General features: G+C 45.7%; 1 protein-coding gene across 1 annotated transcript in view; it reads right to left on the minus strand.

Annotated features, from left to right (window-relative positions):
- The window catches only part of Bcat1 (branched chain amino acid transaminase 1), a 75,024-nt gene extending 67,898 nt beyond the window's left edge, over positions 1–7,126 (minus strand). The window contains exon 1 of the mRNA XM_052175246.1: positions 6,897–7,126. Within this exon, the coding sequence (XP_052031206.1) occupies positions 6,897–6,902 (6 nt within the window). The 5' untranslated portion in view covers positions 6,903–7,126. The remainder of the gene's footprint in view (positions 1–6,896) is intronic.
- Positions 7,127–26,138: the final 19,012 nt, after the last annotated feature.

A 26,138-nucleotide genomic window follows, 5' to 3' on the forward strand; every position in this document is an offset into this window, starting at 1 on the left:
GGTCCCCATAGAAGCATGTGTTTGATTTCCTGGTCCTAAGGAGTGGCACTGTTAGGTGTGGCCTGGCTGTGGAGGTGGGGTTCAAGTCTCATGTGCTCAAGCTATGCCCAGTGTGGAAGACACTCTCCCTCTGCTGCCTTCGGGCCAGATGTAGAACTCTCAGCTCCTTCTCCAGCACCATGTCCGCCTGCATGCTGCCATGCTTCCGGCCATGATGATAATGGATTGAATGTCTGAACTGTGAGCCAGCCCCAATTAAATGGTTTCTTGTGTAAGAGTTGCTGTGGTCATGGTGTCTCTTCACAATAATCGAAACCCTAACAAGACACTGCCTCCCGAGTACTTTTGTTTTTTTGTTGTTTTTTTTGTTTTTTGAGACAGGGTTTCTCTGTATAGCCCTGGCTGTCCTGGAACTCACTCTGTAGACCAGGCTGGCCTCGAACTCAAAAATCCGCCTGCCTCTGCCTAAGTCCTGGGATTAAAGGTGTGCGCCACCACCCTGCCAGAGTACTTTATGGGTGTAGTTATCTTAAATTCTATACAACTCAGGCAGGCCTCGACTTTCTACTTATCTTAGAGTGACCTTGAATGACCCTCCTGTCTGTCTCCACCTTCACAGCGAATGCCTAGATGGCAGGCTTCCATCACTGTGCTCCACCCTCTATTCTAACTCATCTTTTATCTTCAGAGTTCAAAGAAGTACTTACTAAGATTTCACAATTTGCTGAACTAACATTCAGAAAACGATCACCCCATCCAGCTAATCAGAAAGGAGCAGACTTGGCAGAATTCCCCTTCTGGGCGGTGATGGAATGCTCAGCAAACTGGTGCCGGATGGATGCAAACCACATTTCTGCTGTGATTCTTTGCCAAACAACTGTAGCTTTTCTGGGTGAGCATCCCAACAGTACACTTACACATTTGTGCTCATAACGAATCAGTATTTGACCTCAAAATCTGCACCAGAAGCTCCCGGTGTACGTGTGTAGCCCTCACAGAGGGCTACATGAGACTGTCTCAAAGAACCAAAACCAAACAAGACTTCCATAGGTGAACATCAGGGCCAAAACATCAGAGGCTCACTGTAAGGTCCAGAACAGCGCCAACTCATCAAATAGTCAGGTTCATACATCTGGAATAACACACATCATCAAAATAATTTTCATAAAACATTCATACATCAAAACAATAAAGAGCTGGCTTGTGTATCAGATAACTAACTACCTTAAGCTTATTATCCCCGACTAGCTTAAAGATGAATGAGACCCAGACTATGGTTATTTTATTTGGTTTGACAATTACCGAGAGGTAACCCCAATCAACTTTTCTAACTGCTGCCCTGGCTATCTCTCCGGGGGTGTACCACCAGACACAGTCCTGGCCGCACATTCATGGTCCTTCCCCCACTGTGGCTTTCTCCTCCCCTCCCCTTCCACATTCTCCTCCAGGTCCCCTCACTCCCCAACCAAGTAACTCAAAACACACCGACCTCTCATCCCTCCAGTAATTGGCTGTAGCCAATTTATTTAACCAATAGTTATAAATCAAGGAACAATGTTTGCACAACAAAAGCTTATAAACATGAGAATTCGCTTATAGGCCAAGACCATCAATTTACAGAATTTAGCGTTGCAGTATACAGCAGTGGATCAAACTTCAACAGCTTTTTTTTTTCAATTAATCTAAGACTGCATTTAATGTACAACAAGTTAACTGGTTTTTAGTATAACTTGAAACTATTGCTTATTGTGTAATTATGACCTTATATAATTTCCTGGGTTTTTTTTTTCTTTCATTTCTTCTTGTTTTGAGTTTTTGTATGTTTGTTTCTCTGTTTGCATTAGAGCGAAGGTCTTGGGATACATGTGGCCCTACCTGGTCTTGTACTGAATATTTAGCCTAGACTGACCTCAGATTTTTGGCAAACCTCCTGCTTTGGTTCCTAATTACAGGATTACAAGTTCGTACCACCATGGTTGGCTCTTTTCTTCCATTTTTTCCCCTTATGTCTGTCTTTTCTGTTTACTTTGATTCTTTTTCTGTATTTCCAGAATATTATTATTTAACATTTTCTCTTTCCTGAAGTATGTCAGCACATGGTGGAGGATATCTCACACTCTGTGGTGACCCCCCACTTGGTGATAACCCCCAACTCAGTGGTAATCATACTCAGTGGTAGCCATACTCAACAGTACCCACACTCAACCAATGGTAACCCCATACTCCATGGTCACCCCACACTCCATGGTCACCATACTAACAAACAAAAGTCGGGCCTGGAGAGATGGCTCAGCAGTAAAGAGCACTTGCTGCTCTTCCGGGGAATCTGAACTCAGTACCCAGCACCCCATCAGGCTGCTTACAAACATCGGTAGTTCCCATTCTAGGGGCTCCAAAGCCATCGTCTGCCCTTTGACAGCACCCGCAGACATGTGGTAAACACATTTACATACACACACAAATATAAAAAAATAAAATAAATCTTTATAAAAATAAAAAAGAGTTAATGCCTTTTAATAATCTTTCCGGTTAACCAGGAAGCACAAGAGAAATGTTTTGGGGAAAACCATTTTTATGGCTTAAAAAAAAAAATCCACAGCCTGTATGATAGAAACGTGTTTGTGAGATACGTCATGCTGTTGCAGGTAAGATGTCTAACTTCTAAGCTATTTTAAGGGCATACACATTCGATTCTAAAAGTAACGTAAATCAGTGAGTGATTCCAAAGATCTACTCAGAACAGTGCTCAACTTCACACTGGTGTCTGTCTGTCTGTCTTCAAAGTTCTTCTTCAGCTCACATTCACACAGGGAACCCAATGGGTCCTCAGAGTTGTGCCTGCGGACCAGCACATCCTAAATCCCAACTTTGGGCTTATTGTATGTGCGTCTGCGCACGGGTAAGAACACTTCTGCTCTGGAGCTCTGGAGGCCATATGACATCAGACTCCATGTAACTAGAGCTACAGGTGGTTGTGCGCTACACAAAATGAGTGCTGGGAACCAAATCCCAGGGCTTGGTAGGAGCAGCAAGCACTCTTAACCAGCCAGCCATCTCTCCAGTCCTAAAAGCTGAAGTCCAGAGTTCAATTCCCAGCACCCACATGATGGCTCACAACTATCGGTAATGGGATCCGATGCCCTCTTCTGGTGTGTCTGAAGAGAGCAAAGGTGTACTCATATACATAAAATAAATACATCTTTAAGAAAAAGAAAAGAAATATTAAATCGGGCTGCAATTCTCACATGTGTCTCTGTTGGTTTAAATAGAACCTAGTTTTAACGGGCTTGGCTGAATGAGCACTTTCTCACCAGCTGTGTGTCCAGACGCCCAAAAGGAGGCCAGGTCACCACACACTGTAAACCCTTAGAACACCAGACAGTGGCGGGCTCCAGACACCCAGCCGGGGAGACCTGGTTATTGTACACTGCAAACCCTTAGAGCAAAGGTCAGCTGTTCCAGAGATGCAGTGACAAAGCCACAGCTGCCCACGTTACAGCTGAGAAATGGGAGCCTCAGCAAGATTCTCCTATGCTTGGGGGGAGTGCCATGTCTGTCCCACAGAGATGAGGGGAGCTGGGGCAATGACATCAAACACACAGGTCCCACCATCTCAGTACGTTAACAGAAGCTCCTTAGTGTGCACTGACGTTTACCCTAGAATTATTACATATTCAAAGAAATCATAGGGGCTGGGTGATTCAGTGGGTAAAGCAGAACCACAAGGATCTGACGTCATATCCCCAGAGCTTAATACAACCAAGTGAGGCAATGCATGTTGGATTCCTGGAAACTCACAGGCTGGCTTCCCTGACATACTCAGTGGCTAACAACAGAGACTCTGTTTCACACAAGGAAGACAAAGACTGTGAGAAGTTGCTCTCTGACCACCACACATAAGTGTTGGCATGTGTATGCATGTACTTACATACATAAACATGCAGGCACATGCACATACATATCATAAACATGCTCACCAAAGACAATGGCTCAGTGAGATGGGTCCACAGGCAAAGGTGATTGCCACCAAGCCTCCTCTCTTCATTTCTACCCTAGTGACCCCCATAGTGAACGGAGAAGACAGACTCTCAAAAGCTCTTCTCTAGGGCCTGGAGGGATGGATCAGGGAGCAGGAACACTGGCTGCTCCTGCTGGAGACCTGGGCTTGATACCCAGCATCTATACGGTGACTCATGGTAACTACAGTTCCTTCTTCTGGCAAGCACCTGGGACACAGATTTACATGCAGCTAAAGCACCCATACACATAAAGATAAACATTTTAAATAAAAAAATGTGAGTAGAAGCCTTTGGAGGAATAGAGAGGACTCTTTTGCCAGTCATCCCACTGCAACACCACAAAAGGTTTTCTATGAAGCATGCATCCCGAAACCCCAAAAGGCGCAGCCAACCCAGATGCCCAGGCAGCTTTATTTCTGCACTTGAGGTTGTCAGAATAGCCCCAACCTCTCGGTTGGTAAGTTTCCAAGAAGTTCCTTCATGGACACAAATGAGACAGAATAAAACTTACAATTACAAAAGTAACTGAGGGAGTCAGTGTAAAAGTAACTTTTTTTCTCCTGAAGTAACTGTGGTCTGCTGGCTTACTGCCTCCTCCATCTGCTAACCTAAGCAGACCCTGAAGCTTCAAGCCTCTGTACAATCTTATCTCGGCCTGGAATGTCTCCAGCCTCTGAGACTTGCCACTCAATAAGCTCACCCTTTCTAGTCCCTTCCGAGCTCTGGCTGGTTGATTCAACTCAGCTACTCTGGCTCAAGCTCCTCTCCAAGCTGACTGATTCAAACTTGCTTCTGTCAGCTTCTGATTGAATTGCTCTGCTTAGCCTCATACAAACTTTGGCAATTCCTCTAATCGTCTGGCTCCTTCTCATTCACTGTCTTATTCTGTCTTCACCTGTGTCTGGCTTGTTCTCTCTATAACTGTCCTGGTAAAACTGCCTTCTTCTCTACTGCTCTCTCTTAAGTAGTGTTATTCTCTGTTCTTGTGAGAGTTGGGTGTATCTTATCCTGTCAATTCTGGCTGGGTGGTGGTGGCGCACGCCTTTGATCCCAGCACTTGGGAGGCAGAGGCAGGCGGATTTCTGAGTTTGAGACCAGCCTGGTCTACAGAGTGAGTTCCAGGACAGCCAGGGCTACACAGGGAAATCCTGTCTTGGGGGGAAAACAAAACAAAACAAAACAAACTTTCTCTGATCCATCACTTTGCCACTCTAATTGTCAGCACTTCCCAACATGGATGTTTTCTTCTACAAACTAACTTTACCTTCTTTGTTTAGGAGAGATTAAAGGTGTGTGCTACGGGCAGAGCCACGCCGTCACACAACATCACAGGCACACCAGAAAGCTTTATCAGTTTGGATTAAGTTCTTAACTTCCTTTCAAAAAGTTCCAACCCATTTCAAATATAAAACATCAGAATCCAATGAGCTGGAAATAATTCTTACACACAGACTCCCCCATCCCCTCAGCCCCCCAACCCTGAGGGTTCCCTGAAGCCTGGTGGCCAGGGGCTGCTGTATAGCCAAGGATGGCCCTGAGCTGATTCTTCTCTCTACTCCAAAGCACTGGGACTAGAGGTGCTAAGCCTGGATCTCAGAGACTTTTTTTCAAAAAAAAAAAAAAAGAAACTTTCCATCCTTTGTCTTTATGACTCAGAAAGCAAATTAAGCTGAGACACAACACTCGCCCGTGCCCCACCCCCTCCCAAAAAGGCAGTAGGCATTTGGCTTAGCACCCTTCACTGGTTATACAGGAGTCAAGGGGGCCATAGTTGGGGAATCTAAACCCCTTAGCTCAGCCTGTTTGTGGCTTCTAGCTTTTCCCTATACCCAGACTGCTCACCTGTGGAGTCTAGGAACTGATATTTTAAGGTAGATATATACAGAATGAGCAACTGACTAAGAAAGAGAGTATGTTAAATGCACGTGTATAGAAATTATAAATGCATATGATTTAGTGAGATAAGGTAAAGAATGTAAAGAAAGAGAGAGAGAAGATGGGAGGGGAAAAAGGGAAGAGAGGGGAGGAAAGGAAAGAAGAGAGAGAAAGAAAGAGAGAGGGGGGAGGAGAAAGGAAGGGAGGGGAGAAAAAGAGAAAAGGCGCATCTGTCAGGCAAGCACAGTCCAAATCCTCCATCGAGCTTGAGCAGTCTGAGTTTTTAACTTGCACTTCCTCCTCCTCAGAAACTGAAACGGGGCTCTGCTCTGCTGCTCCCCGAAACCCACATTTTATTACTGGAATATTCCTTCCAGGAAGCTAGGTGACTACACAACCGACCGGGTATCATTTCCCTTAGGAAAGGGAGTTTTTCAGATCTGGCAGCTTTTCAGACAGCCTGAGAGCTCTGGCTCGGGGAAATATCTTAAAATGCCTCAGGGTGGCCTGCGGGCCTGCCACCTCAGATTATCATTAGAATACAACGCGGTCCTTCAGGTTGCTCAGAAGCTCCAGTGATCCGTAACTCTCAGAGGCTTCCACTTGGAGCCTGGCCCTAAAAAGACGAGCTGTTTGCTTTCCGCAGGCACCCGAGAGGGTCCTCCTCCCGCTTCTATTACACCTACTCAGAAGAGCACCGGAGCATCCTCCCCAAACCCCACCTCTGGGCAGCTCAGAGGCCAAGGATACGGTCCCTCTTCCCGCCTCGGAAGAATGTGGGAGAGGCGCTTTGGCATCCTCTAAATCTGGGTACCGTTTCCACAGACCCGGGGCACGAGCCGGAGAGGGAGCATCTGCGGGTGGACATGAAGCCAGGTCCCCACGCTTAGTAGCCCAGGACAGGGACAAAGCAAGCTGGTCTTCCATCCTCTCTCCACAGAGTGTCCGATATATCCCGGGTGGGTAGCTGCAGTCCAGCATGAACTTCAGCAATACACTTACCTTCATTGCTCGCGGTTCCAGCTCCTGAGTGCAAATGTGAGTCTCCTCTGGAGCAGGCGCTCGTGCGGCGTGACACGTGGCGCTCAGGGTCGGGACTCGCGGAAGATGGAGAGCCGGGAGCGCTCTGCTGCGGATTGCATCAGCGACTGGCTCAGCGGCCGAGCTACAGCCGGACCTCTGGCTCACTCCAGGGTGTGGACACGGTGCTGAGAGGAATTTGTATCACAGGAGGGGAGGACAAATCTGATTGCATTTTTTTTTTTGCATTGATTTGCATTTGCTACCTCCCCTCCCCCTCCCCCAATCATACACCGCACAAGGGTCTGGTTTCATAACTTGGGACTCTTTTTTTTTTTTTTTTTTTTTTTTTTTTTTTTTTTAAGATTTATTTCGGCCGGGCAGGGGTGGCGCACGCCGTTAATCCCAACACTTGGGAGGCAGAGGCTGGCAAATTTCTAAATTCGAGGGCAGCCTGGTCTACAGAGTGAGTTCCAGGCCAGCCAGGGCTACACAGAGAAACCCTGTCTCAAAAAAAAAAAAGATTTATTTATTTTTTATTTATATGAGTACACACTAGAAGAGTGTGTCGGATACTGTTACAGATGGTTGTAAGCCACCATGTGGTTGCTGGGAATTGAACTCAGAACCCCTGGCAGAGCAGTCGGTGCTCTTAACCTTTGAGCCATCTCTCAGAGCCAGAACTTGGAAGTTTTACGGCATGTTTTTGCATAGTAAAGAAAGAACAGTTTGAGTTTTTCCAGGGCTGTCGCCTTGCACATCTCATTCTTGCGCTTGCGCTCCACCCTCACGGTCAACTCTCTCTCTCTCTTTTTTTTTTTTTTTTGTTTGTTTTGTTTTGTTTTGTTTTTTTGGATTTTTTTTTTTTTTTTTTCGAGACAGGGTTTCTCTGTGTAGCCCTGGCTGTCCTGGAACTCACTCTGTAGTCCAGGCTGGCCTCGAACTCAGAGATCTGCCTGCCTCTGCCTCCCAGAGTGCTGGGATTACAGGCATGCGCCACCACTGCCCGGCGGTCAACTCTCAAATACAAACCACTCTACCGGTTCCTTTTCTCTTTAATTTTTATCACATTTAAATAATGTAATAGATTTTGTATAGGCGCGGGTGACTAGGAGGACAAGCACTGTGGTGGACAAAGCCAACTGGCAGGAACGGGTTCTCTCCACCCAGGCCCTGGCATGAGCTCTCAGGTCCGGGACCTCAGGTCTTAGTTAGCATCCTTCCACGGGCAGACGGAAGTTTTGTCCCGTGATCACCTGATCGCTTCCTTCTAATCTCCACACAGGCTCACCCGGGCTGCCCAGCCTCAGGCCAGGCTCCCACTGACTGTGCTCCGAGGTATTTTGGTTGAAGAGAGTCACTTCTCTTTGAAGATATACAAACTTTCTTTTAAGTAAATCTAAGCAGAAGTCTTTGCTGTGAATTTGTCATTCTTAACTCCCTGGGAGACAACAGGCTCTTCCAGGACCATGTTTTGCCCGTATTCTTTATTTTAAGAAAAAATTTTCTTTCTTTTCATTTTTTCTTTTCTGGTGCTTGGAATGAAACTGCCCAGGTGAACAATGGATGGCTGAATTATCCTCTGACAAATGTACTGCGTTATCAGGAGACTGAAGTCCAGACTGGCTTTAACTCAGGCAGCACTACGGGCTTCAGGTGATGAATGTAGACACATCCTGGGTTATTGTTCACGCAATGGAGCACTGATCCGAAATAGGATGAAATGAAGCAAGGCGCTGTGCTGCATGTCTGTGGTCCCAGCATCTCCAGAGTCTGAAGCAGCACACACACACACATACCACACACACATACACATATACATACACACACACACACACAAATATACACACCTCACAGGCTCACACACCACACACACAAATATACACACCCTAGAGGCTCACATACCATACATACACACCACATACACACACACACACCACATGTATACACACACAACACACACACACACACACCACAACAAAGGCAGTTATATGTATACCACAGACAAACCTTGAAAACTGTGCAGTTTGAAAAGAAGCTGGTATGTTGTGGCCAGTCTGGTGAATCAGTACACAGTTTCTTCCTTGGATGTCTAAGATGTTCTATGGCTCAAGTGGTAGAGTGATTGCCCACCATCCATCCAGCCCTGAGCTCACCTGGGTCACCTGGGTGGTGAGGAGAAAAGAGGAACAAACAAGGAAGAGGTGGGGAAGAGAGAGAGAGAGAGAGAGAGAGAGAGAGAGAGAGAGAGAGAGAGAGAGTTAATAAAATTGTTCTAAAATTACGTGGCAGCCATGCACTAAAAAACATTGCAGTATTTCGTTGGTTGGTTGGTTGTTTAGTTGGTTGTTTAGTTGGTTGGTTGGTTAGTTGGTTGGTTAGTTGGTTGGTTCATTGGTTGGTTAGCTCATTGGATGGAGACAGGATTTCACTATGTGACCCTAACTGGCTTAAGAGTCACTGCTATCCCACGCCACATCATTTAGCTGAGGTACACATGTGTTGGAGATTAGGCCCTGCCCTCTCCCAGTTACTCCATAGTATCTTAAACAGTGGTTTTTCTCAGGTGGTACATTGCTCTGGGAGACACCATATTTTGCTTGTTTGTTTGTTTTTCGAGACAGGGTTTCTCTGTGTAGCCTTCCCTGGGTGTCCTGGAACTCACTCTGTAGACCAAGCTGACCTTGAACTCAGAAATCCACTTGCCTCTGCCTCCCAAGGGCTGGGATTAAAGGTGTGCGCCACCACTGCCAAGCCTTTTTTTATTTTTTATTTTATTTTATTTTTTGTGAGACACCACTTATAAGCAGTTTTTAAAATTCTGTTCTGAGGGAGAAGGAAGACTGCGCACACAGGAGGAGGTAGATCCAGAAATGGCCACACCTGCCGTTAGGAGCTGCCCGCCCAGCACAGGACATATTCCTAAAGAGACGAAGGTCAGAGCCAGGCAAACTGACAGTTTGGGAGACAAGTCAGGCGGTGGTGGCGTACACCTGTAATTCCAGCACTCTGGGAGGCAGAGGCAGGTGGATTTCTGAGTTCGAGGCCAGCTTGGTCTACAAAGTGAATTCCAGGAAAGCCAGGGCTACACAGAGAAACCCTGTTTCGAAAAACAAACAAACAAAAAGACAGTTTGGGAGACTAGGCCTAAGTTTCTCTTTCCCAGAAATGAAAACCCAGATCCAGGAACCCGTGGTCAGCCACCCACAGCTTCGTGTAGCCAATCCGAGGACACCTTGTTATCTGGCCTGAAGTAAGTATTAGATAGCTAAATTGAAAGGGCGATGGTGGCGCACGCCTGTAATCCCAGCACTCTGGGAGGCAGAAGCAGGAGGATTTCTGAGTTCGAGGCCAGTCTGGTCTACAAAGTGAATTCCAGGAAAGCCAGGGCTATACAGAGAAACCCTGTCTCGAAAAACCAAATCCAAAAAACAAAAAACAAAACCAAAAAAAAAAAAATGAATTAGTGACACACCCCCACTCCCAACCCCCCCCCCCCCACCGCCCCAGAGGTCTCCAGTGCCTAACCAATTGTGGAATTAGTCAGTCTCCTAGAGCTAGAGGTCACCAATCAAGGAAAAAGGGCATATACCCCTCCCTGAAATTTCCCTGACAATGCAAGTTTGGTCTGCTGTGGGTGCCTCTATTCCCGAACGGGCAGACCCCTGCGTTCAGGTTACTCAGCTGGTTAAACACTCCCAGCTTTCAAATGCTCCTTGAGTGTGGGGTATCATTCTCTGGCGATTCTTGGACCCTAACATTCCTAGGCGGAGAAAGGAGCTCACCATCAGTTTATTGGGGCAAATTGAGACAGGGAGGGCACACAACGTATTATAATAATATCAGGGGAACAAGGCTCCAAAATTTATCAGACCTGCCAAGCGAAGGAAAGGGCGTGGCCCCCTCACTGATCCCCTAACACTCAGATGGCATGGTGCCATGCCTCCTATCTTCCGACCCCTGGTGGGGCTGGGGGTGTCACGAAGTGTTCCTAGCTCTGTCCAGGTTTCCTGCTGCTGACACAGCAGAGTGGAACGCCTGCCCGTTCACCTGTTTGCCAGTCTGGACCTCCATTTTTCGCCTCAGACCTTGTCTCACTCTTGGGTCTGGGTTCAGCATCTCACCGCACAGCTGAGCTCCGCAGCCCCACCCTCAAGCCTCAAGTACTTCAGCAGCATGTCCCTCTGGGGAATCTGATGTGCTGTCTTATCAATACAGGCCAGCACAGTCTGAAGCCTCTTGGACTCTTCTGAAGTCTTGTGCATTTATTCTATAACCTATACATCCACATATGGATATAGAAGTATATTTGCTGTGTGCCGTATGATATTAGAATTAATATTAGCAACTAAAATTTGCCCCAGCCATGCTACCAAGGAAGTGGGATTATACACTGCTGCCTCTCAGGAATTGTTACAATACATTCTGACACTGTGAAAGACACAAATGTATCCACCTGTGTTTCTGGCATATGGCACTCTTGACAATGTATGGTTATAACTCAATGAAATGTTACAGTTAAAAGTCAGGTCTGACGTGGTAAATTGTATCCAAGATGGCATTATAAACCTGAAGCAATGAGTGAATTCCAGACCATGCCGCAGTGACTTCCAGAGCCCAGGGCTTCCCAGGGTAAAGCCTCGCTCCATGCCAACCACGATAGAAATGAGGAGGTATAAAACAAAGTCTGACTGGAAGGAGGCTTAAAGGGAGAGAATGTGGGGCCTCAGCATCCACAGAGGAACAGAGCTGTCGGGAGAGAGCTGCCTTCCTGTGCCTCACAGAGCTGATAGGAACACCCGGGGCTTCTCCCTGATGGATACATGACAATTTCTTTTGTTTGTTTTGGGTTTGTTTTGTTTTGTTTTGTTTTTTCCCCCGAGACATTGAGTTTGTTTCTCTGTGTGGCCCTGGCTGTCCTGGAACACACTCTGTAGACCAGGCTGGCCTCAAAAGAAATCCACCTGCCTCTGCCTCCCAAGTGCTGGGATTAAAGGCGTGTGCCACCACTGCCCGGCAACATGATGATTTCTAAAGATGCCTTCTCAGACAGCAACACTTTTCCCAAGGGTGGGAGCCTGGCAAGGAGCTCATGCCTGGCATCCCAACCCTTTGAGGGTGGAAGCAGGAGGATTAGGAGTTCATGGTCATCCTCAGCTACCTGGTAAGCCTGAGGCAAGCTGGGCTACACGAGACCCTTTAAACTGATGTATGTCTTACCAGTCTCTGTGGGCAGCAGCTTTTATTGAAGGAAGAAATTTTCTACCTAATGTCAGAGAGATGAATTCTGAGGTTGATTCCAGGGCTCCAGACAGCTCAGTTACGTTACATCATCATCACCGTTAGTAATTGGGTCCTGGGCAGGAAAGTTTGCAGACAGTGATTGTGCATTCTGTCATAATGAGTGAAGAAAAAGCAACAAGAAATCTTCTAGATGGGGATTGGGGGGTGGGTAAGGGAATGTCCTTTTATTTCTTTGTCTAGTTCTCATAACATAAAATATTTCAAAATCATCATACCTTTTTCTAATGTTCCTTATAAAGCACAAGTCTGTTACTTATATTCGCAGTAGATTCAAACTCCTCCACACTCTTTTCTGTAGCTCATTGGCTAATTGTGCTTTCAGCTCTTCCGGAGACAGTTCCCAGGGTCCGTGTTAGGTGCCTTACAGCTGCCTGTAATTCTGCCACAGGAGAGCCTATGTTCTTCCCTGGCTTCCTCCGGTATACACATACACACACACACACACACACACACACACATTCACACTGACATATAAATTAAAATAAATATTTTTTAAAAAAAAATAAAGAAAATTTCAAGTAGGACACAGACTTGATGGATCCAGCCTTTCTGCACAAAGTCTAGAACCCAAATATCATAGAACACTGGCCCCACTGTATCAGAGAGGTTTGCCACCTCACCCAAACTGGAACATGCCAGACTAGATAGTCTCTTCTACCCAGGGCTCCTAACGTCTCGAAAGCAGGACCACACCTAAGGGTCATGTGGAACGTGGAGCCAGTGATGACCCCCATTGGCTCTTCCTGTCTTCCTAAATATTTCAACAATCCTTGGGAAAACATAACACGGGGCAGTGGAAGATGGGGGTTTATGATCCCTCTATACTTTCTTCTCTGCTTGAATCAGAGCCCCTTCAAGGAGCTCCAAAACCAGTGTCTAAAAAACTGGTGAATCCTAAACTGAGAAAAACAGCTGTTTAACAAATGCTCCTCTGCAGGGAAGGTACAGACAAACCCACACTCCGGTCAGCGAACTCCAGCTGTCAGGACCTTTGGAATTATCTAATCTCTATGAAGCTCAATTTGTTGGTTTGTTATGGGCTTGCTTTGTGTCAATAAGATTAATGGCTTGATTGGGTGTGGAATAGAGATGGGGTATGTTTGCAGGTGCAGACTCCTGGGCTTATATCATAGGAGATGGACGAAGTACCATTTGTTCAGGGCCCAGAAAAGGAGGCAAGTCAGCCCTGCACAGATTTCCCTCTGACTTGACAACCCATCTCTTTGAGGTAATTCCCAAGAAATAAGTGAAGAAACACAAGGAAAGACACTCAGGCATAGTAGAGTATTCCTGTAACCTCAACATATTGTAAGGCAGAAAGATAATGATTTTGAAGAAAGTCTGGGCTAGATATTAGGTTCCAGGAAATCCTGGGATACATTCTGAGACTCTATCTCATTTGAAAAAATAAAGGAGAAGAGAGAAGGAGATATATACACATATATGTGTGGGTATGTATGCCTGTGTATAAGTATGTATGTGCACATGTATAGGTATGTACAAGTACATGTGCAGTCCTTCCCTAAGGGGGGCTCTGGACCAATGTAAGACCTTATCTCAAAACACAAGGACGCCATCTTAGAAAGAATAAAAGGAAAAAGCAAAGGGAATTCCCAGGGGCATCAGGACTCTCCTGTCAGGTCTTAAAAAGTGATATGTTCCTCCCCCGTGGCTTCCCTGGATCTGCTCAGTGTGCCTCTTCGTTGCCCACAGAGCAGACCTTCCCTGGGAAACGTCCCTTCCACGGTATGGTTCCCAGCTTCCTAGCAGGGTCTTCTCTATGAGCACATGTGTGCACATATATGCATTCCTATATGTGAAAACATGTTCTTTGTTGTTGTTGTTGTTTGGATTTGGTTTTTTCGAGACAGAGTTTCTCTGTATATCCCTGGCTGTCCTGGAACTCACTCTGTAGACCAGGCTGGCCTCGAACTCAGAAATCTGCCTGCCTCTGCCTCCCAGAGTGCTGGGATTACAGGCGTGTGCCACCACTGCCCGGCTGGGGAGCACATGTTCATGCGTATGCATGCACACGTGTTCATGTATGTGTGGAGGTCAGAGGTCAACCTCTGGTGTTGTTCTCTAGTTGCTCTCTGTGGTGGTTTGAGTAAGAATGGCCCCGTAAGCTCAGATATTTGAGCTTCCCTGTTAATCTCTCTCTCCCTCTCTCTCTTTGCCTGCAGATGAGGTTGCAGCTCTGGGCTACTGTTCCACTCTCATGCATGGTGATAATGGACTCTGAAACTGCTAAAGTGCTTTCAAAGGAGTATTTCCAAAGAGTTGCCTTGGTCACGGTGTCTCTTCACAGCAATAGAGGAAAGACTAAGCCGCCATCCTTGTATTTTGAGGTAAGGTCTTGGGTTGATTCAGAACCCGTTAGGATGGGCTGGCTGGCCAGGGAGCCCCTGTGTCCACTTTCCTAGCACTGGAATTATGAGCACGCACACCACATACAGGTTTTTCTGAGTTCTGGGGACTCAGGTCCTAGTGCCCGTGTCTCCAGCCCTTCACCAGCTATGTTGTCTCCCTACCGTGAACTCACCCTTTCTCCTGAAGCCCTCCAAACGTAGGCGGCGTGTTCACCCCACCCACACCCAGCTCGTCCGAAAAGCTGCACCAGACCCCAGGTTCACGGCAATCACCTCAGATCCAAACCCAAGCACAGAATCTGTCCTGTTAGGCCCTCTGTCTGAGGACATCTTTGCAGATTAACACAACAATGATTAACTCAGAGTCACCCTTAAGGTCAGCTAAATAAACAGGCACTGACACAGAGGGATAATAGTCTTTAATGGCTTCAAGACAATATTATCACCCCCTGACTGTGAGGGCCAGCAAACCTTCCACTCAGAACATAGGAGATGTTTTCAAAATGTCAGCACAGACAGACATCCTACCAGAAACTCAAACTCCCAGCTGTAATGGGTTTGTATCTTCATAGACAGTTTTTAAGGGTGGAGGGAAAGATCTGAGGCCCCTCCCCCTACTTATAACCAGGCCTCCTCTGCCCCACTCAGAGGAGCTCAGGGCATCATCCTGTTTAACCTCCCTTGCTACTTCCCCCAGACCGGCTGCTGAATAATCCTCCATGACTTTTGTCCTGTGCTGGCCGCAGTGGTGCAGGGCTGTGATCCAAGGACAAGGGCAGCAGAGACCAGAGAGGTCTCCTCTTCTCAGTGACTCTGGAATGTGTCAAGAGGACATTAAAAACTACCCAGGACATCTTCTTTCTTGAATGTCTGTTGTTCTGTGACCACAGAAAGGTGGTGAGTGTGTGTGTGTATGTGTGTGTGTGTGTGTGTGTGTGTGTGTGTGTGGTCCCCAGGGACTCCTTCTGACTACCTCTGAAACGCCCCCATTCCTACATCACAGCTCAGTCTTTAGTTATCCCCCCTTCTCGGGTTCATCCTGTGTCCTTTGACATTTTTTTCTTTTTCATTCCAAATGCTGTCCATAGGAAATGAGCTTGTAAGACCCCCAAAAACTGAGAGTGCCCCAGCACCCCACGCCTCGGAAGGCAACACCCATATCACTCCCAAGAAACAGTCTTGATGCAATAACGTGAGGATTTCTTTTATTCCAGAGCTCTGGGGTCCACAGCCATATACTGCTCAGGGCTAGAGGACTGTGGGACCCCATGCAACTGAAGTCGGGCATTTAAACAGGGGAAATCACAAGTCATGGGGTGGAGGACACAATTCACAAGGCAAGGGGTGGAGGACAAATTATGCATGGAATAGAGAAGTACAGAATGAGGAAGTAAGGAAGGTTAGAGATTATCTAGAGCAAATGTCCTTGGGGCATTGTATAGTTAAACATTGAAACTAGAACAGGGTGGGCTATCTCAAGCTGAAAGCAGAAAAACAAGTTATTCTGTGCTGGGCTAGTTGTTTAGGGGTCTAAAAACATTGAGTTAGGGGTGGGGGGTGTCTCTCATTCCCCACTCCTTCTCTTGTTAATAGTTTTAATCTTAGAACTATAGAACTAAATCTGTGACTCTATATATTCTGGATTGTCCTGCCCTAATCTCTGCTATTGTTGGCATAGTATAAGACTCTGCACAGCACTTATACGTTCCTTAATAAAAACTATTAACCAGTTAATCACACAGGTTCCAATTGTAAGCAAAGGAGTAAAATTACAAAGGGTCTCATCAAAGCAGAAAGCAGGGTGGTCAAGAGTACAAGATAAATAAGGGCCTTTCCACCAAGTCTCAAGGTTTTCTGCACAGTGGCGTCTAACATAGACTGAATCTCCAACTTGGAAGTGATGTGGGACTTGCAAGTCTTTCTCCTGAGTAGGCCTCCTGGAGCTGCTTCCACGCTTGCTGCCTCACCCACTCGAGGGCCTTGAGCCTAGAGAACAGAGGCCTGAATAGCACAAAGGGTAGGAGAGCTATCTAATCATTATTATCAGTCTCTGTGGTCGATTTGGTGAGGGTTTTTTTCATCAGGGTTCCAGCAACAGTTCCTGAAGCCTTCGTATACATATCCAGTCACCTATCTGGAAGCAGTTAGGAGTCTCTGGCATGCCTGGAATATTTAAGGCAAATCACATATTGTGGGACAACTCCTGGGAGGGCCCAGTGGACACCAAAAGAGTTGGGGTGTCAAAGAAGGGAAAACTGCCAGGACAAGGTTTTTAATCCCCTAAATGAGTCCATTTGTGCATTTGACCTAGTGAGTCTTTGGCTTACTTTCTGGGGAGTATAGTTCTCCCTTCTTGTGTAATAGTTGTGCACCTTCTCTTGGTAATAGTTGGTAGGGTGGCTATCAATCTCAGACCTATTTTTAAGTGAGGCTGTTCCTTAATTTTGTCCCATTTCCCAGTGGGTGTCTCTTACAGACCCATAACCAGTATAGGCTCCTGCATATCCATTCCTGGAGCCACTTGCTCTGCCTGGTTATTGCCCATTGAGTCTTTTCCCTTTGGACATCCTAGGCAGTGAATACTCACAGTGGCTGGTTTCATTAGGACATCTAAGATGTCCAAGATTTTCTGTTGGTTTCCTCTGCTGTGAGCAGTCCTCTTAGCATATATCCCTGTGGACATGGGCTGTGGTAAAGGCATACCTGTTATCTATGTGGATGTTGATTTTCTTGTTGGTTCCAAGTTCCAAGGTCTTGGTGAGGGCAATGAGCTCCACTCTCTGTGTTGACATACCAGGGGGTAAACCAGGGGGTAAAGATTCTTCTACCCAGATGACATTTGTGCCATTCACCATAGCAGCACCTGCTTATCTCTGTCCACCATGGAGAAAACTGCTCCTGTCTATAGCGACTTTCAGCAGGGGTCAGTCTCTCTTTTTGGACCAGTTAGCTGCAGCCCGTTGGGCAGAAAGCATATCTGCCCCCTCTCCACATTTTGGAGAGTATGTCTTACTCCAACAGAGAGTAGGAATAGTCTGGGGTGACCCTAAATGAATGGGCTACCCAACCCAACCCTAGGTCCACTGCTCTTCTGGTAGTGCATGAATACATTTTGGTGCCAGTGGCTTCTTGGACCCAAGATCTTTTCTTGGAAACAGGGCCATTGGCTTGAAAGACCTAGTGTTGAGCCCCTGTGTCCACCAAGAACTGAGAGGGTTTCTCTTTCACTCCCACAGTTATCCTGGGTTGGGAGAGGTGGTCAGAAAACCCATCTCCCCTAGTCACTGTCTTCACCCAGGGCTAACACCTGGGTTTGCCATTTGGGGACACTTTCCCTACGACCTGGGAATTCCTGCTCCCGGCTTCTATTTCTTAGGGCACACTGGCTCAGTGGCCTCTCTCCTTACAGTATGCACACTGGTCCTTTTCTGTCTCTCTTTTCTGCTTTTTCTAACTATTATAGCCAGGATTCTCTGTAGCTTCCTTCTCTGTCATTTTTTCTTTCCTTTTCTCCATTTCTTCTCCTCCTCCATCTCCCTGTCTCAGCAAACTGTACTAAATCTCTCTACAGACAACTTACACTAAATCCTTCTACAGACCTTCTCAGCAACCTGCACCAAATCCCTCTAGCCTCTGAAGCTTTTTCCTGATATCTCTACTAGCCCTGTCTATAAGAGCCATTGTCATAATAGCTTTATATTCCGAGCCCCTGGAGTCATAGCGTGAATATTGACAGAATGCCTCTATGAGCTGCTCTAGAAAAGCTGCAGGTGACTCATCTGGTCCCTGCTTAACCTTACATACCTTGGCCAAATTTGTGGGCTGCCATGCCCTCGAGACCTGCCAATGGAGTCTGGTGTTGGTCTTTCAGGTGCCTCTTACCTTTTGTCTGAGGGGGTAATCTTTTCGGCTTCCTGTATTACAAATAAAAGTCTCAAAGAGATTAATTAGTCTCTTGGGAAATATGCCCTTAGTGAGAGAGCTACCATGGTATCAGGATAGGTGGTCTCAGGTCCTCTCCTGCTCTACTCTGTGGTCCTCTCTAAATATCAATTGAGCATAATTATTACCATTTTGTAAATTATAAACTATAAGATAGACATAACACCTAGTTTATCATCCCTGTCAATTAAACAGAACCCTTTCATCCGTATTATCTTAAAAGACTGTCAGAATTAACACTTAAGAATTAACATTGTAAGAATTGACTCATGTCCTGGCTTTAAATTTTATGTCACCTGCAAATCATTTATTTAAATCTATATCAGCTTTCTCAGGATTAAACATCTTGGGCTGTCTATGAGACTAACAGTCTTCAATACCATCAGAAATCTAAGAGTGACCAATATTAACTGAAAATATATAGAAAGCTTAACACAGCTTTTAAGACTTAAATATCATATTCCATGGATTTTTGATGTTTTTGAAAACCAGCTATCTATGTAAAGTAATGTGGACTGTTGTCTGTTAAACTATCTTCAGCTATTTCTGATTAAAACCTAGAAAACACCCTAACAATAAACTCAGAGCCTTATATTTCTATTTGGCCCTAAGCTCACAGGCTTAAACATCCCAGATTGGTAATAATAACAACAAAGAACTGGGTGTAAATCCTGTACTTTCAAATTTTTAGTATTTATACCAATGAAAACCTTGATTTTGTATCAAAATAAAACCTGTATCAAATAAGAACTTATGCCTTGAACTTAATAACAATTATAAAGATTTTTATCAAATGAAATTATGTCTATAATTAATTTTATTTTCTCCCCATTTTAAATCTGACCATTTCTATATTCTCTGAAAGACAGTTTCTTCAATCTGAACATGGATGTTGAGATATGAAGGGGAGTGGTATTTTCTGTAATGTAAATCTCAAAACAAGATTTTAGAATCACAAAGACAGATTTTTTTTCACTTAATATTTTAGAATCTAGTCTTCTGGAGGTCTCCCTTATTTTGATCTCTCTCCCAGAGGAACAATATAACCACAAAGTTTAACATCACATTGATCATAATAATTTAAACAATTTAAAATAAAAGAAATAAACCATATGTACCAACTTAATGTACCAGAATTGTTATAGAGGGTGGGTCTGTCGCGGGATAACCAGGATTCTTTGTCATAGTGAGACAGACATAAAACAAACCATGGCACCTGTCTAGTGGTCAAACTGTAGACAAAGGCACAGCAAGACTGACAAGCATTCGCCTCCACTGAGACGGACAGAACCAGATCAGAAAACCAGACAGTCGGGAGGGCATATAAGTTCTCCTATTCAGTAGAACTACTGTGCCCTCTCCAACACTCAGACGGGAATCTTCCAGGGTCCCCGGAGTTCCCCCAAAATTCCCTGGGATGTCGTCCAGGGTTGCAGCCTGTGGTCTACAGAGCATGTCTACTTACCACGGTCCTCTGGTCTTCACGATCCAAGAGAACAACTGCCCACCAAAAACTCGCATCTCCTCAGATTCAGAAAACAGAGCAGAATAGACACTCAGGACACAGACACCAGCTGGCACACACATATTCCAGAGGGGATCCCCTTTACCGCCAAGTCGTTTCTCACATGTGAAGGAAAGTCGCACTTCCCGGCCCATGCACCAAGAAAATGTAAGACCCCCCCCCCCCAAAACCGAGAGTGCCCAGCACCCCATGCCTCGGAAGGTGACACCCATATCACTCGCAAGAATCGGTCTTGATGTAACAACATGAGGATTTCTTTATTCCAGAGCTCTGGGGTCCACAGCCATACACTGCACAGGGGTAGAGGACTGTGGGACCCCGTGCAACTGAAGTCAGGGGTATTTAAAGGAGGAAAAATCACAAGTCAAGGGGTAGAGGACACAATTCACCAGGCAAGGGGTGGAGGACAAATTAAGCATGGAATGGGGAAGTACAGAATGAGGAAGTCAGGCAATAGTTTATGCCTTAAGGAAGGTTAGAGATTATCTGGAGCAAATGTCCTTGGCGCATTGTATAGTTAAACACTGGTACCAGAACAAGGTGGGCTATCTTTCTCAATTTGAAAGCAGAAAAACAAGTTACTCTGTGCTTGGCTAGTTGTTTAGGGGGTCTAAAAACATCGAGTTGGGGTCTCTCAAGCTCAACATTGGTTAATTTGGTTATTTATCTGTTGAGAGGCCTTCTCCCTTCTTTTTTTTTTTTTTAAAGATTTATTTATTTATTATATGTAAGTATCCTGTAGCTGTCTTCAGACACCCCAGAAGAGGGCATCAGATCTCATTACATATGGTTGTGAGCCACCATGTGGTTGCTGGGATTTGAACTCAGGACCTTCAGAAGAGTAGTCAGTGCTCTTAACCACTGAGCCATCTCTCCAGCCTGCCTTTTCCCTTCTAATAAAGACTTGGGACTTTTTTTTATTATTATTAGTCTATCTTTAATTATGTGTATGTATATTTGTGTGTTTGCATGTGCACCTGTGTGCGCGTAGAGAGCTCTTTGTGAAGCTTCTAGAAATTTGGCAAGAATTTGACACTGGGCTAGGTCACAGAAGTAGGCTTGGGATGAATACTGCAGAGGAATGTTTTCTTTGTATTTTGATGGGTCTTGTTAAGACTCTGAATACAGTGATCACAGGACCTTGGTCTATGCTTTGTTTCTTAACTACTTTGTTTATGCCTGAGGACCGACCACATTTTTTGTATGTACCTAGAATGATATAAAAGCAGACTGGGAAAAAAATAAACCCGCTTCAGCCTCAGCATTGGCTGGAGTCTTGTTATAACATCTGCTTGTCTTTTTCTTTTCAATTTTTTCTCCCTCCCTTGAGACCCTGACTGAGCGGGCTTGGCCCGGTGCACATCCTAGGGAGTCCATAAGAAGGTGTATGACTTTCTGCAGCTGCCTGGGCAGGGCAGTTATGAGCTGACAGATGTGGGTGCTGGGCACAGACCTGGAGTCTTCTGCCAGAGCAGTATGTGCTCTTAAGCACAGAGCCATCACTCCAGCACTGAGCCCTGGCTTTTTACATAAGATTTGCATAGTTCTTTGGGATTAAGAATTCACCTCAGATAGGAGAGAGGCTGCTGTATACTCATCTCACACTCCTGTGGACTGGAAGGACAAAAGGACCAAGTTTTGGTCAAAGAAACTTAAGAGGAAGTTATCTGGGGAAAGTCGGCTTCCCATAAGGAAAACTGAATGTTGGGTAAAACCTGGGTATATCAGTCTTTTAAAAATGATTTATTCCATGTATACATGTGCTTTGTCTGCATGTATATTGGGAGACCCCCAATTCAATGTTCTTAGACCCCTAAACAACTAGCCCAGCACAGAGTAACTTGCTTTTCTGCTTTCAGCTTAAGATAGCCCACCCTGTTCTAGTTCCAATGTTTAACTATACAATGCCCCAAGAACATTTGCTGCAGATAATCTCTAACCTTCCTTAAGGCATAAACTATTGCCTGACTTCCTCATTCTGTACTTCCCCATTCCAGGCATGATTTGTCCTCCACCTGTTGGCTTGTTTGTGATATTTGTCCTCCACCCCTTGCCTTCTGATTTTTCCCCTTTAAATACCCCTGACTTCAGTTGCACAGGGTCCCACAGTCCTCTACCCCTGCGTGGTGTATGACTGTGGACCCCAGAGCTCTGGAATAAAAATCCTCTTGCTTATTGCATCGAGACCATTTCTCATGAGTGATATGGGTGTCACCTTTCAAGGCATGGGGCACTGGGGTGCCCTCGGTTTTTCGGGTCTTACAATATCTGTATACCACTTGCCTGCCTTGTATCTGAGGTGGCCAAGAAAGGCACCAATCCCCAGGTACTTGTTATAGACAGTTGTGAACTAACATGTAGGTTCTGGGAGTTGAATCCTGGTCCTCTAAAAGCCAGCGCTCTTAACTGCTGAGCCACCTCTCCACCCCCTACACAGAGGTCTTCATTTGTGTTAATCAGAAGCCTTTTTGACTCCATGGTTACCTAATGGGACACAGGAACATTAGCCTCCTGTGGGACTGACTTCTTAGAAGGCATCTGAAACACTCAACTAAATGTCCTGGACGCCCCTTCCTGAAAACTGAAATCCTGTCATTGCAGGCGCCCCAAATGTCTGCACACCTTTCCAACATGCTTTTAGGGGTTCAGAAGCTGTAGGACCTTTTTGGGGGGAGACCCCCACTCTATTCTCAGGATGGTGTACACCCAAGGAAATGCAAGAGACCAACTTGATGCAAATGCACGAGGCAATTTATTATCAGAGCTCTGGGTCGACACATATCTCACACAGGAAACAGAGGAGTTGACCCTGAGATTCAAAAGTTAGGGGTTTATATAGGAAAAGGCAAGGGAGTGTCAGGGGGGTTTGGCGCGGTTACACATGATTTGCTGATTCAAACATTGGCGGGGGATTCTGGTGCACAGGGTAGGCTTTTTGGCATACATGCAGATCGGGCCATTAGCAATGTAGGAGGGCAGTTTATTTTTGTTAGCAGGAAGGTCACTTTGACATTAGTAAACTGCATCCAAGGGACAGGGGGCAGGAGACTCCAGTCCAGAAGGTGTATGACCCATAGGAGATTGCCCAGGCATGCCCCTTATCTTTTATGGCTGGTCTGTTTATAAAATGACTCAACCACAAGCTTGCTTCAAGCTTGTCCGGCATGTCCGGGCTCTAAGTCTGCTTGCTGCCTCAACTATAGATTCTAAAAAGTCCCAGCTCTCTTCAAAGCATCATCCTGTTAAGCACTGTGAGGCAAGGGAGATGCTCAGGGGTGAAAGAGTCGTACCACTGTGTGGACCTGACCTGAGGCAGTGGTGTGTGCAAGCATCCACAGTCCCAGTGTTTCTGCGGGGACTTAGGAGGTAGGAGCTCTGTGCACTCCGCAGGCACTCTGCTGACTCACACGTGAACATCTGTGGGAATATATGTGCCCTGGCAACTTTGGGGTGAGTTCTCTCCTTCCCCCATGTGTGGTCCCAGGCTCTAACTCAGGGTATCAGGGTAGTCAGGCTGGGCAGCAAGTCTCTTCATTCCCTGAGGACCCTCTGAAGGACTTTCGGCAGCAGGATGAAGGGGCTTAAAAGGGGGGGTATAGGGGGTTAGGTGAGTGTGGCTAGGCGGCGTGGGGGAAGGTGTCGAAGCGGGCCCTTGCCTGTGACCTCTGCCCCTGAGGGACCACACACACACAGACATGGTATAGAATAGAGTTTATTGGGAGTTAGTGGTCGAGAGAGAGAGAGAGAGAGAGAGAGAGAGAGAGAGAGAGAATAGAGAGAGAGAGAGAGAGAGAGAGAGAGAGAGAGAGAGAGAGAGAGAGAGAGAGGAGGCCGGCCATGACCACATGGAGGGGGAAAGAGCCCCAGGGGCAGAGAGGTGAGAGAGTGTGGGAGAGCAGAGAGCAAAGAGGGAGAAGATGAGCAAGTAGCCCCTCTTATAGTGGGCCAGATCTCTGGGGCGGGGCATACCTGGCTATTGCCAGGTAGGTGTGGGGTGGAGCTTAGACAAAACCCCAACACCCTCTTTGGCCCTTAACTTTTAAGTGTGTGTGTGTGTGTGTGTGTGTAAGAGAGAGAGAGAGAGAGAACAGTACAGTACACATGAAGGCCAGAAGAGGACATTGAATTCCCTGGAGCTGGAATTACAGGCAGTTCACTCACCCAAAGAAGCAAACTCGTGTCCTCTGCAAGAGCAGTACAGGGTCTTAACCACCGAGCCAACCATCCACCCAGGCACCACATTTCAATTGTTTGTTTGTGTTTGTTTGTTTGTTTGTTTGAAACAGGGTCTCTCTACATATCCCTGGCTGTCTTAGAACTCACTCCATTTGACTTTTTTTTTTCTGAAACAGGATTTCTCTGGCTATCCTGGAACTCACTCTGTAGACTAGGCTGGCCTTGAACTAAGAAATCCACCTGCCTCTGCTTCCCAAGTGCTGGGATTACAGGCATGTGCCACCACACCTGGCTCGATTTGACTTTTAAAATGACTTTCTACAAAATGCATTTTCTGTGAGAGATGAATTGATTCTGAGGCTAAGATAATAAAAATATACAAACTGACAAGGGAAATATACACAAACAGTACAGACTTTCATATGAATGTTTGTGATGCTGGGTGGTGGTGGCACACGCCTGTAATCCCAGCACTTGGGGGGCAGAAGCAGGCAGATTTCTGAGTTCGAGGCCAGCCTGGTCTACAGAGTGAGCTCCAGGACAGCCAGGGCTATATAGAGAAACCATGTGTAGGTGTGTGTGTGTGTGTAGGAGTATGCATGTGAATGTAGAGAGGCCATCCAAGACCCAAGATGTTGGGTCCCCTGGAGCTGACACTACAGATGGTAGAAGATACTCACCAGTTACAGTGAGTTCATGGAGCAGAAGCTGGGTCCTCTGGAGGAGCAACCAGTGACCTTAACCACAGAGCCAGCCCTCTAGCCCCTCGGAACTGTTTTATCCTCAATCATGCCCCCCCCAGCCCCCGTCAAAAGCCAGGTTCTCACCAGGTATGGTAGTTCAATACCTATAAAGCCACAGGCTTGGAGGCTGATGCAGCAGAATTCCAAGACTGAGACCTATCCTGGGAGATATACCAAGATTCTATTTTTAAAAATCCAAAACAACCCAGTTACACTAGAATAAAAATGTGAACTTTGAAACTTGATTTTTCCACAGAAATTTGAATTATTTCCACATAATTCAAATATTTTCAAATTATGACAATAACATATATAATAATATATTGTTATTCACAATTGAGGAGCATGCAATAATGATAAGAATGAGTGATAATTTGCAGAGAACATTGAGTTTCAACTAACTACCACTAGAGGGCACGACTGATCCATATTTTTCACAACATCTAACATTTAAACTGGATTTCACCAGTGTTTATGACATTTGACCTAACTATATTATACATAGTTATCAACGTCTTCTGGATTTATACAGACCAATCTACATTGTATGTAGCTATCATGGTCTCCAATTTATTCTGGACTTATATGAATGTATATTTTTATATACTTCACCTGTCAGATTGGCAAAGATTGGCACATTTGTGGTCATGAAGTCATAGATGGCACAGGACCACAGATACTGGTGAGACTTCACTGCTATCATCTCTACAGATAAGAATTTGGTAACTGCTAACAAAACTTTATAATAAAGGTAGGTGTGGAAGCTTATACCAGAATCTGTGCTGCGGCAGGAGGATTGCTGTGACTTTGGGGCCGACTTGGGCTACCCAGTAAGGGCCTGTCTCAAGCAAACAAGAGTAGAAGGATGCCATAGTGCTTACTTCAAATTCATGAGGTCCTGGGTTCAAACTCCAGCACAGGAGAGAAGAGGAAATTCAAAATGAAGCTAGCGATCCAGGTAGACACCTGTGACTGAGGGAGGAGGCCAAGGAAGGAGAATCAGGAGTTCAAGGCTAACCTATACTACCTAGAGTTGATAGCCACCAAGGCTACATAAAGTGAACCTAACTCAATAGAAAAACAAACAAACAAACAAACAAACACACACACACACACACACAAACGAGCCAAAAAAAAAAAATCCTCAAAATGTCTTAGTATCTTA

The sequence above is a fragment of the Apodemus sylvaticus genome, chromosome 2, assembly GCF_947179515.1.
Source record: "Apodemus sylvaticus chromosome 2, mApoSyl1.1, whole genome shotgun sequence".
NCBI lineage: Eukaryota > Metazoa > Chordata > Mammalia > Rodentia > Muridae > Apodemus > Apodemus sylvaticus.